The sequence below is a fragment of the Cervus canadensis genome, chromosome 1 (genome assembly GCF_019320065.1).
Source record: "Cervus canadensis isolate Bull #8, Minnesota chromosome 1, ASM1932006v1, whole genome shotgun sequence".
Classification (NCBI taxonomy): domain Eukaryota; kingdom Metazoa; phylum Chordata; class Mammalia; order Artiodactyla; family Cervidae; genus Cervus; species Cervus canadensis.
The window spans coordinates 9,285,647-9,298,203 of NC_057386.1; the positions used below are offsets into that span (position 1 = coordinate 9,285,647).

Sequence of the window (12,557 nt, forward strand, 5' to 3'; positions counted from 1 at the left end):
AGCCGCAAACCTCCAAGCCACCACTGGAGGGCGCCCTGTACCCACGATTAAGACCTGCTCCGAGTCTGGGGCTCCCAAGCAAAGCCCCGGACTTTCCTGCCAGAGTGGTCTGCGGTGAGTGCAGCTCACACCCCAACAGGGCGGGCCTTGGAGATGGGACCCCTCCTCCCCACCACGTGGAGCCTCTCCTGATGTTCTATTCCAGTTCTTGCTCCTCCACTTCAGTTCACAGAGCTCCGCATAATTTTCCTGGGGTCTGTGCACTGACTTTGGAGGTTGGGGGGGTGGTCCCCAAGGCAGTGAGTCCAGGGGGTGCTGACTGCCCCATCCTCCCTTTGCCTTACTGGCCTCTGGTCCCAGGGCTTGGGGATACTTCTGTGTCTACATTAAGAGGGAAACAGCAGTGGAGGAGGCCAGCTACCCACACTTACCCCTAATCCTGCCAGCAAACCCATTCTAGAGATTGGACAAAGGAGGCGTGGAGAGTTTAAATAGAGCCCAGAACTAGGCAGCCCTGCACTCCATCATGGGTATTCCCCAAATACCTGGGCACGCTTCCTCCTTTCCTCCCAGTACTCTTGTCTGATTGACAAGCTCCTATGCATTCTTCAGTGCCCAGCTCCACTGGGAACTGAAACAAAGCCCTCTGTCCTGGACCCTAGGCAAAACTGATGATTCCCTCGTCTGTATTCGGTGACAAGTGTGCGGCTGTGTCTGACCCTTCTGTGTGCCCCACCAGACTGTGGGCCCCCGAAGGACAGGGCTGGGGTCCCGCTCACCTCTGTGCCACACCCCCATCAGGCTGACCTGACCCTACCGGAAAGCTGACGAGCCCCGAGGCGGGAGGGCAGGAGGTTCCCAAAGGTGACCCAGAGGCCACACGGGGGCCCTACCTGTACAGCGATCACAGACAAGACCTCCACAGAGATCCGATTAAACTCGTCGAAGCAGCCCCAGGCTCCGGTCTGGGCCAGGCCCTTGTAGATATTTCCGCAGGACTAGAAAAGGTGACAGGAGAGAAGTGAGCATTGGAGTCTTGCCACGGGCCTCCACTCGCCCTGTCAGCTCCTGCCCAGGCTGGGGGTCAGGCTTGGGAACTTTGGGGCCCCTGGGAGGCTAGAGGCAGGTCGCCCACTCCCTGGAAGAGTCAGCGCTACATGGGACCGGGTGCCAGGAAGAGCCCAGATCCTTCCCGGACTGAAGGCTTTGCCTGGACTGAGATAAGGCCGTTTGTGTAAAATTCATCCGGGCATTTTCCACTAGCACACAAGGATGGGGCCTTCCCTCTAAGGCAGAGGGGACAGACTCAGGCCCCAGAAGGATAAATGGGGCGATTCTTCAGTGTTTATACACAGGATTCCTTCTAGGAGGATCCAACTTCAGATTTCACTTCTCTGAAACCCAGGAGGTTGGTGTGGGCTGTGTCCTTGACAGTCAGAGAGGGCAGCTGTCTCCACCCTCAACCTCAAGATGGGGTCCCCTAGACTGTGGGGATCCCGTTGGGATGGGGTAGGGCATGCTCATGACTTCAATGCCCCCCAACCCTTCCCACCAGAGGCTGCTTTGACTTGACCTCCATGGTCTTTTTTTCTGGGCCCTTTAAGAACTGTGGCTGTGCCGCAAAGCCTCTAGTGACTGCAGGGACCCGGCCCCTCCCCAGGGGCCAACCCCACCCCCTGCCCCCTCGAAGGCTCTCACTCTCTCTGGTGCCCCCAGTTGCTGGGACAAGCTTGGGGTGTAGGTTGGGAGGGGTTGCCTCCCCAGTGGGGCAGAATGTTGGGGGTGGGTCTTGTCCACCCTGGGATCCTCTACCAGACATGCTGGTCATGCCCAAGAAGCCAGCCAGCAGTGTCCACATGTCCAGTGGTCACTTGGGGAGTGCTGGCTGCAGCCACCTGGGGGAGGGGAATTCAGGCCCCCCTGGACCTGGGATGTGTACCTTGTAGTCCATCTGCTCGGAGCAGTTGAAGACGTAGACCATGGTGCCCAGGGCTCTGCCCAGGTCCTTGGTCGTCTCTGTCTTGCCGGTCCCGGCGGGGCCAGCGGGAGCTCCGCCCATGATCAGATGGAGGGACTGGGTCAAGGTTATGTAGCATCTGTAAGGGACCTCCAATCACCCTGTGGGCAGCAACCCCAGGGCTGCCCGCTTTCTTTTACCGTGGGTCAGTGACACGCCCTGAGCCCCAAGCTGGCACCAAAGGGAGCTCAAAGGGGCAAAGGAGGACTTGTGATGTCACCAAGGAGCAGACGCCGTCCTGCTAGAGCAGACACTATGTGAGGGCTGAACCAGCCACGGTTTGGGTGGGGGGCAGGCACTGCCCGTCCAATGTAACAGCCGCATCGCAGGTGCTGAGGATCTGCCCTGAGCAGCTGCTGGTCTGAGTGCTTTTTGGTGTTACATGATTCACTTGACCCTCAACAAACTGCGGAGGATTTATAAAACATCGTCCCCATTTTGCAGGCCCTCAGAGAGGCTAAAGCAACACCCCTAAGGCCACACAGCCAAGGTCAGTGTGAGGGAATTAAGGTCTGGGCTCCCAAGGCTGGGTGCCTGGCAGGCAGCAGAACTGAACCTGAATGCAGGTCCCCCAACCCAAAAGCCCGGATTCGTCAGCCTCAGCAGGGGACATTTGGGTCTGATGGTGCAAGGACGCGTGGGGAAGAGCCCAGAGAAAGGGTGTGATTCCCTCCCCTGCGTTGTTCATTGCCGGGCGGGAAGGCGGCAGGGGTCCTCACCTGTCCGTGAGTGGGGTGATGACCAGCCGTGGCGTGTTGCCCAGGTACTCATATGAGTACTGGATCTGGGCGTCGCAGATGTTGGCAAAGCAGTGCTTCCTCTCCTCGTCCCAGCGGTGCCGCAGCTGGGACTGCCAGGTGAAGGCCTGGGAGCTCTCCACCTGCGGGGGGAGCAGGCTGCCTTGCCTCCAAGCGGTCCCTGACCCCGGGGTGCTCCCGGCTCCCCACTCCTCCCGAGGAGCCCCCGTCAAGCCTAACACCACCTTCCCACTGCCGAACCAGGGGCACTTCTGATTGCGCTGCTCGTCCAGTGGCTTACTAGGGGCGAGACTGAGGGGTGAAGGAGGGGGTAGCCGCTGCCTGGAGTAGTGTCATCCCCCGCCCCACTGAGGAAGCAGCAGTAACTGGGGCGGGGGATGTGGGCTGCAGTCCTGAGCCCCAGGCTCCCACCCCAGTTCCTGGCCCCTCCCAGCACCCATGCCTTGGCGGTGATCATCTTGGCCACCACGTCCCGGGCGTGGACGTCGATGGTACAGATGGTCATGATCTTCATTCTGTCTCCCGCGTTGAGGTTTCCAATGAGCAGGGTGATGAGTGCGTTCAGCTGGCTGATCTGTGGGAACAGACATGCCTCCCTTGGACACGGTACCAGCGGTGGCCTCAGGGGTGGCCTCCGGGCTGGCCTCCGGGCTGGGCGGGTCCGTCTGGGCACTCAGGAACTGCCCCTCCCCCATGGATTATCAAGGAGTCACTAAAAGTGGTGTAGATGAAGATCTGATGCCGTGAAAGATGGCAGATAGTAAGTGAAAACAGGATTTTAAAACCACTTGGATAGTTACATATTTTTGCCTGGGAATTGATTATATGTACACTAGAAGGTTAGCTAAGAATCTGTTGACAGGGTTATATCTTTCCTTTTAAATATTATTTTTGGTTTCTGAATTTCTAACCAAGAATCTCTCAAAAAATCAAATCAAAATAGAGAATTAAAGCCACGTATTTCTAAAGCGGTTACTCTTGGGCAGAACAACTGTCGCCAATATTTGGCTGCTTTTGACTCAGAGAAAAGGCAGTGGCACAAGGGAGGACCTCACAGAGCAAGGTGCTTTGGATGGACATGGGGCGGGGGCCACACCTGCTTCTTGTTGTAATCTTTGATGGCATTTTCGTAGCCTTCCTCCAGCCTGGCAAACGCCAAGCCCACCTCGGTGGTCCACCAGATTTGGGTGCACGTGAGCGCGATCTGAAAACAGAGGTGGGGCCCCAGCACCCCGCCACGTGAGCACCTTTTTCTGTCCGATGGAAGAGTTCACACCAGTTAAGGTGGCTCTTGGCCACCAGACTGGGGCTAACCCAGGACGGGTAAGCCCCATCCACCCCTCCCTGCATCTCAGAGAGGCCCCGTCCACCCAGCTCGGACCTGGGCGGGGTAGTCAAAGATCCACTGCTCCCTTGGCTTCTCCTCGTAGGTCACCACGGCTTCGGGGATCTCGTGGCGGAGCGTGGCGCACATCCTGTCCAGCACGCGGTTCAGCCAGACCTCCACCTGGAGACGGAGCCACGGGGACCAGAGAGGGTGAGCACGTCTCATCCGGCAACTTGCTCTGACGTTTATGAGATAAATTACCACTTGTCCTCATCCTTATCATCATCCCAGAGGGTAGAAATGCCCAGGTTTTCTGAGCGATAAGAATGCCCTGCTGGAAAAATATGTTCAGCAAGCCCAGCTGTACCTGCAAAACTAGTTGCATTGGGCATTCGTGTGCATACACTGTGTCTAAACACAGAAGGGGGAGGGAACGAGAGAAAAAGCTACAGAAGACGGTCTATGTCTGAGCCCACGAAGTGGTGCTGATATCCTGGGACCGGGATCTGTCCCCTGGGCCCTGCTGCCCCGTGTCTCAGGCGGATTCTGACCAGCAGAGCCCCACTTGTCCCCAAGTGCATTCTCTCAGGGTCTGAGATTGTCATGCAGACAAACTGGCTGATGAGCCTTGAGTGTATTTTGAAATACAAACCTGCAACTAACTGCCACCAGGGGGAAAATACCCGAATGGGATAATCAGGTTGGTTTTTCTTTTAAGCTATTGACAGCAGCATAGTGCAGGCAGAGCTCGCTGTCGTTCAATGGTTATGTCTGTAAGTGGTTAAGTGTGGGAAGCGTCTGAACAAACTGATGAACGGATCCTGCTGACCCTGTCCAGCCAGGCACTCCGAATTCAAGTTGTTGGAGCTTGAGTTTTCTCGCATGAGATTTTTAATCCTCCAAGCCAATTTACCTCCAAATTACATTTTGCTTAGGCAGAATGTAAGAATTGATTTGGATGCTTGAATAATACTTGGGCAAAGAGATGGGGGAGAGGGCAGCCACGAAGCTTGCCGTCAGCAGGAGAGAGCAGCCTCCTGGGCTGGAGAGGTGGGACAAGGGGCTGGGCTGCCCAAGGTAAGGGGAGCCCTCTGTTAAATATGGAAGCTGTAAAGCCCATAGTGCTGAACAGGGATGAGAACTCGGCAGGTGTGCATGGCACCCTCCAAAGTGGTCCCCTTGGCATTAATAATAATAAAATGATAAAGATTTAAGGGCATTAATAAATCTGTTCTCTCCCTCCCTTTTTCCCCCTTCCTTTCTCAGGTCACCTCAGACTGCATAGGTAAGGCTGTGCAGGGACTCCTATAAAGATGTCCCTTAAGCTTTTGTTCTGAGAGGCCAAGGGAAGAGGAGAGAGGGTCGGTCACGGGCTGCTGCTGACACAGCCCGTCTGTGGCCATGCGGTCCTGGCCACGAGGCACCGCCATCCCGGAGGGCAGTGCTCTGCGCGTTCCCGCAGCGGCGGCTCGCACCTGCCCCGAGAGGTCGCACTCCTGGTCAAAGTCCACATACTCGTCCTCCTTGCTGTACATGCCCAGGCCGAACTTGAGCGGCTTCCCGCTGGCATCCAGGTGGAACTTCAGTTTACACAGGCTGTCGAAGAGCTTGGACAGGTGGCGACTCACCTGGATTTCGGGGTCAGAGTGGGAGGACGTTGGATTTTGCAACCCAGGGGTTCGCAGGCGGATGCCTGTGGCCTGGGTCTCCCTCAGGCAGTCTTAAGCATCATTTTTTTTTTTTTTGACTTATGCTCCCCCCTGACCCCCTCGCCTCTGGGATGCTGATTAAACACACTTCACCAACACAGGAAACGGCAAACACTGCTCGGTCAGAACCTTCTGAATGTCTGTTTCTTCTCTTCCCTGAGAAGGTTCTGTCCCGGGGGGCTCAGGGCCTATGCCCCTAAGTCAGTTGCTCAGAACCTAAACCGTGGGCCGCCCTGGGGCTCCCATACCATGCATCTGCACACCCATGATTAAAATAAAATATGGTCCCCTCCCTTTGCCCAGATGCTCGCCCTTCTCTCTTTTAGAAGAGGAGCCTCGCGGGAACTTTTCCTCCCAGTGTCTGGGGTTCAGTAGGATGAGCAGCTTGTGTCTTAGAAATGGGCATCTCACCCATTTTCCAGAGCACGAGGATGGAGCCCAGGGTGGGAAGGGTGGGCTCTGAGAACGGTCCCGGGTCTTTCTGTCACGGCCCAGCCCCTGGGTGGTTTCTGGTGTGGACCACCTCTTGGACACTCCTCCAACATCCCGAGGCCCCCCGGACTTGGAGCCTGGCACCCCTTTGGACCATCAGGGGCCCACCTACCTCCACAGGGTCATTTCCGTTGGAGAGAATGTCCAAGAGGTCAGCTGAAGAGACAAAGTAGAACCTGGGGAAAGCCAGTCTTTTCGTCTCTAAATATTCGGCCAAGGCCTTTTCGCACACAGCCAACCTGGGGGCAGGGAATGAGGCTGCTGAGTCCTGCTCAACAGAAGGTCTCTTCCAGCCCATCCTTCCACGTGCTGGATGGACAACCCTGGAGACGCCCAGGCTGTTCACAGCCCCGGTTTGATTCAAATCTTCCAAGCGAACACGCTCATTCTCAGCCAGCCCCTGCACTTGTGGATGTCCCCAGGCAGGAGGGGCTACAGTTTAATCTCTGCCATCGCAGCTTCCTCTGAGGCTGAAGGCAGGCTCTGTGGCTAGGGTGGCAGGAAGTGGCAGGTGATTCCAGGGAGGGGATGTGTTAACCCACAACCTGGGGGTTTCCTGGCCTGGCCAGCGGGGTGGGGGGGAGGCGCATGACTTGGGTTTCTACCACAGTGAAGCCCCTTGTCTGGACAGGTATGGGGCCCACCTCTTCTTCAGGTCCTCAAGTTTGTCATAGAGGCCAGGTTTGTTGGTGGCTTCGACCACATTGGGTGTTTTCACTGCGTCTTCCATCAGGGCCTGGGAGGAGAAAGGGAGCGCCATGGCACCACGAGCCCTGTTTGCACCTAAGGGAGCCATGTCCGAAAGTGCCCAGGCAGGAGCCAGAGAGCTGTGCTCACCTTGAACTCCAGGTCGATGTCATCGAAGCTCCTGGAATCCTCTGGCAGTTGGGCGCGGATGTCTTCAGAACCAATGAAGATGCTCTCTAGGTGGCTCCAGGTCCTCTGGACCTCGAACCAGATGGAGATGACCGAGTCCGCCGTGGACAGCTTCTGCTGCCAGCTGGTCACCTCCTTCAGGAAGTGGGACAGGTACTTGGACATCATCAGGTTCTGCAGCTGCACCTGGTTGTCCTCCAGCGTCTCCACCAGCACCTCGTCTGACTTGAGCATCATGGTGCCCGTCCGTGGGTGCGGCTCGTGCTCAAACTCCATGGTGGACCAGGTGCTGTCCAGGGCTTTCAGCACCTTTTGGAGGAGCAGAAACCAGGTCAGCGAGAGTCTGGCAAGAATCACGAAAGAGGACCCAGAGTTTCCTGGAACATGGAAGGAGGCCCTGCTCTCCGAAAGCCAAAATGTTCATGCCAACATTATTCACAATGGCCAACAGATGGAGACAACCCAAATGGCCCTCAGTGGATGAATGGAATGACAAAATGTGGAGTATGCATATAATGAAGTGTTATTTGGCTATAAAAAAGAATGAAGTATGGACACAAGCTATAACACGAAGGAAACTTAAAAACATGCTCAGTGAAAGAAGTCAGACACAAAAGCCCATATAGTGTATGTTTACGTGTATATGAAACATACAGAAAAGGCAAACCTAGAGAAGACAAGAAGCAGTAGGTTAGAGCTGGGATGGGTGGAGGTGTGAGAAGATGGGGACATATTAGCTAAAGGGTCTGGGTTTCATCCCTTTTTGAGGAGATGAAAATGTCCTAAAATTGACTAATTCTAATGTGTGATGGCTGCACATTCCTGTAAATATGCTAAATGCATACTTTAAATGGGTGAATGGGTATGTGATTTATAGCTCAATAAAGCTGTTAAAAAAAGAAAGCAAGCCCAACGGTGACCATTCAAACTCAAAAAACAGATGAGGAGAGAGGTTTGAATTGCAAAGGAATCCTCCAGCATTTTCACGTGTCCTGGAATGGCCCTAGGTACCAGCTGATGGCTGGCCCTCCTGACCACTGCCCACCCTGCTCCGGCCCCATTCAGCTTCTCAGAAGGCAGAGGCTGAGGCAGGATGGACCACAAACAAGGGTGCTTCATGGAAAGAGAGTTCAGTCAGGCGTTAACTGGGGCTACATTAGTTTCAACCATACATCAACACATTCAACAGGCATCAGGTTGGTGGGTTGGTTTCAGCAGCATCCCATATAAAGCGCACTTCACTGTCAACAAAGGATACCTTTTCCATCCCAGACTCCTTCACAGCCTTGTCGACAATGTTCCGGACCTCGTCCTCGTATTTGTGTAGGTTCAGCTGGAGTAAATCTGCCAGGGTGGTCTCATCTGACATTTCAAATTTCACCTGCAGAGGAAAAAAATGGGCACATTTCACATTCAGTTACATGTTCTCCAGTTGAAGGACACCTTTGCCCTTCATGTAGAGGCTGGCGAGGAACCTAGGCTGTGAAGCGGGTGTTGGGAGCTCTGGGACTTGGGCAGACACTCCTCCAGGCCCCGGCTCCCTGTAAAGCTGGTAGCAACAGAGCCCACCAGTATTTGGTTGAAGAGTGTCCCCCCAGACTCATGTCCATCTGAACTTCAGAATGTGACTTTACTCAGAAATAGCATCTTTGCAGCTGTTAAGGATCTTGAGATGAAATCATCTCGGGTCAGCTGCACAGAACCTAAACGTGATGGCCGGTGTTTTCATCACAGAAAGGAGGGGGAGGTTTGAAATGCAGAGGAGGCCGTGTGGCCGCAGAGGCAAGGATGCATTGGACGCGGCCAGAAGCCAAGGGCCGCCTGGGACCACCGGAAGCTGGGAGAGGCAGGGGAGTGTCCTCCCCTAGATGTTGGAGGGATCATGGCTCTGCTGACTCCTTGACTTCAGGTTTCTGGCCTCCAGGCCACGGAAGAATACATTTCTGTGGTTTCAAGACCCCCAGCATGTGGGGCTTTGTGACCGCAGCTGCAGGACCCGATCCATCTGGGGTAGCTGCCATGTTAGTAACAGGTGTGGCTGAGTCACAGGTACTGTTACTCTGGTAACAATACCAGGTGTTTGCATGAGGTCACCCAGTCTTCAAATCTTTCTCACTGTCACACAGACATTTCCAAGCCTGAATTCCAAGCCTGCCACAAAAACTGGTTTGACCAACTGATGGAATTGAGTGTTTCTCAATCATGGTTGGGAAAATACCTGCCCAGGTCTCAACAAGTCCTCGGTGATGCCCAATTCCTGGGATGTTTCTGTTGTTTGTTGATCACTGCCTGGAGGTCTCTCCCAGGCCCTGGATGGGAGCCTGCTGGCCAGTGGCCTCAGTACTCGAGACAATCCCTTCTGCTCGCCTCTTTCTCCCCTCCCCTCCCCAAGGCCCAGGCCACACCCCACGTGCTCCTGTATGCTGATCTCATGCTTCCCTAACCGGGGAGGTGGCTGCCTTCTCTGCACCCCTAGAACTGCCGCTGAGCACCCCACTCGGCCTCCCAAACACCATGGCCTGTGCTGTCTTTCTTCCTCTACTGCCCTGAGAGCAGGGCCCGTGTCCTCAATCTCTCTGCTTCCTTGACATCTACCGGGGGCCTCTGCAGAGTAGCCATTCCACAGAGTTTTGTTCAATGTTTGCTGACAGTGGGGATGGTCCTATTTGCCTTCGGTGAGTGTCAAGGCCAGTGCCCCTCCCACTCCCCACTGGGGAACATCCCTGGGAAAATTTCGACTCTAGGACCCGGTGTTCCTGGGGTACATGGGCGACCCAGGACTGTTCCTCCACCCCAAACTTCCTGAGCCCCTTGGACATTCACCGTTCACGCTACAACCAGTACTGGCTGCATAATTTGCAGGGCCTGGTGCAAAATCAAAATGATTATATCCCATGTGAAAAAGTTATTAATTAAGGAAATCAAGATGGTGACAGCAGAGCCTCTAACCCAGCCTGGGGCCACCCTGAGCCTGGAGCCCTGTGTGACATCCTGGGGCGCGCATGCGTGAAGCCAGCTTTACCAGCGTCAGCCCCTCACTCCCGCAGCGAGTTCCCGAGGAGCGTTGCCCTCCGCCCCTGCGTCAGTGTGGTACCTGGGTGGCCTGCATGAGCTGCTGCCAGTGGCGGTCCCGGATGGCGGGGTTCTGCAGCTCGCTCACAGCACGCAGGGACGTGATCATGTTCTTCACGGTGTTGTCCAGCCCCACGAAGGCGTCCCAGCTCTTCATCTCCTTGTCCAGGGACCTCACATCCTTGGCGAACTTCTTACAGTCTATGTCCATCTGCTCCACGTTGATGCTCTTCCACTTGGTTGTCTTCCAAGCATCGATGCTGGTGTTGACCTGAGTTGGAAAAATGCCCACTGACTCCTCTGCTGGGGACGGTTCAGGAAGGCACCCATGCCACCTTCCTGCCATTGCTCTTGGATGGAAAAATCCAATGAGGAGTCTCTAGCACCAAGGATAGAGCTTGGTAAAGTGAGCGGATATGGGGGGGCGGGGGGAGGGGCAAGAAAACCTCAGTTCTACCACGACAGATTCGGCTTAAAAGTCAGCAGTTAAGGGAGATTTTTTAGCAAAACATGGGCTTTGTCACTGCTCACCAGGATCTTGTTCTGTCCCACTTCTTGGTGAGGCCACGAAAGTCGCCCCAACCAATGGAATGTGGATGACACCTGTCACTTGGGGGCAGAGGCACTGAGTTGCCAACGCTGGACCCACAGTCCCTTCTACCTGCCTCGGCAGCTGTGGAGGGTTTGCCTGGAACTGGAGTGTGGACTTCGCATGAACGAAAAATGTGTGTCTGTGGTTAACTACACAGAGGTGTTGTTTTTTAGGGCTGTTTGTTACTGCAGCGTAACCTAGCTTACTTGTTGTTGTTTAATCACCAAGTCTTGTCTGACTCTTTGCAACCCCAAAAGACTATAGCCCGCCAGACTCCTCTGTCCATGCAGTCTCCCAGGCAAGAATACTGGAGTGGGTTGCCATTTCCTTCTCCAGGGGATCTCTCCAACCCAGGGACCGAACCCAGGGACCAAACCCAGGTCTCCCCTCATTGGCAGGCAGATTCTTTTCTGCTGGGTCACCAGGGAAGCCCAACCTAGCTTACACCGACAAAGACACACCAGAAGAAATTCCACTCATGACAGGATGGAACAAGACACAGATACTGGGGGACCACCCTACCAAGAGTGGAGACGGAAACCCGAGGAGCTGCGGTCTTAAATTCGGGGTGGGCTGAGAATGGCTTTGGAGTTGGATGGGAGTCCTGGAGGGGGTCAGAGGTTGCCGACAGAGGCTTGGGGCAGAATGGCCTGGTCTTGATAGATGTTCTTGTCGGACAATGACCAACAGCTGGGGCGTTGACAAGAGACTGACTCTGCAAATCCCGAGACTTGAGGCATTAATCCCCACAGAAATCGATGGCCTTTTCTGGTCTTAAGTTTAAGCTGCTTCTGTATCCTGTTATCGTAAAAGCACCCTGGCTCGTTTGTTTTGTCAATTTCTCTTGCAACACCCTGACCGGAAATGCTTATCGTTATCTCCTGGGAAAAGTAACCTGCATTCCTGTGTCTGTGCTAAGTGTTATTTATCAAGGGACAGTGCCGCTTTCTGAGTTGACTTCACTTATTGCTCAGTCCTTGCCTGGAGAATCCCAGGGACAGAGGAGCCTGGCGGGCTGCCGTCTATGGGGCTGCACAGAGTTGGACATGACTGAAGCAACTTAGCAGCAGCATCGTTCAGTCAGATCACTCGAGCACAAGAGACTTGAATTCAATGATTTGCCAAAAAGAAAAAAGTATCGAGAGGCTTTGATGGATTCTCTCCCTTTAGCGGTGGTTGTGATGGAGCCTGTGGCTCCAAAGATTCTCTCCCACTCCGCCCTCTATGAGAGATAGATTCAGCATGGTCAGGATACAGACATTTACATTATCTTACTAAGATGTAATCTAAAAAACAAGATACCTGACAAGACAGGGCCTGCTCCTGGGCAGGGACTAAAAATACTGCTGCCAGGAGGAGAATCCTCCCCAGATGAGCTCACAGAGTAGATTCAAGTCTATGTGTAGTCTGAGAGTTTTCTATCTGAAGAGAGGAGAATTTGACAGATTCTGAAGTTCATTCAAGTGCACAAAGGAGAAGAACTAACACAGACTTAGAGAAGGAATTTAAGGTCACGGTGGGTGGGGAGGAAGGGATGCGCTGGAAGTTTGGGGTTGACAGGCACACACTGCTGTATTTAAGGTAGATAACCAGGGAATTCCCTGGTGGCCCAGTGGTTGGGATGCCACGCTTCCACTGCAGGGGGCATGGGTTCGATCCCTGGTCAGGGAACTAAGATTCTGCATGCCACACAGTGCAGCCAAGAGATTAGAAA

General features: G+C 54.4%; 1 protein-coding gene across 1 annotated transcript in view; it reads right to left on the minus strand.

The window, feature by feature from the left end:
• The window catches only part of DNAH17 (dynein axonemal heavy chain 17), a 94,030-nt gene that overhangs the window by 48,943 nt on the left and 32,530 nt on the right, over positions 1–12,557 (minus strand). Inside the window, exons 25-36 of the mRNA XM_043462283.1 lie at positions 10,274–10,522; positions 8,438–8,560; positions 7,141–7,488; positions 6,948–7,039; positions 6,416–6,542; positions 5,578–5,730; positions 4,157–4,282; positions 3,872–3,979; positions 3,218–3,349; positions 2,737–2,897; positions 1,940–2,096; positions 894–998 (exon numbers count right to left, since the gene is read on the minus strand). Coding sequence (XP_043318218.1) covers positions 894–998; positions 1,940–2,096; positions 2,737–2,897; positions 3,218–3,349; positions 3,872–3,979; positions 4,157–4,282; positions 5,578–5,730; positions 6,416–6,542; positions 6,948–7,039; positions 7,141–7,488; positions 8,438–8,560; positions 10,274–10,522 — 1,881 coding nt within the window. The remainder of the gene's footprint in view (positions 1–893; positions 999–1,939; positions 2,097–2,736; positions 2,898–3,217; positions 3,350–3,871; positions 3,980–4,156; positions 4,283–5,577; positions 5,731–6,415; positions 6,543–6,947; positions 7,040–7,140; positions 7,489–8,437; positions 8,561–10,273; positions 10,523–12,557) is intronic.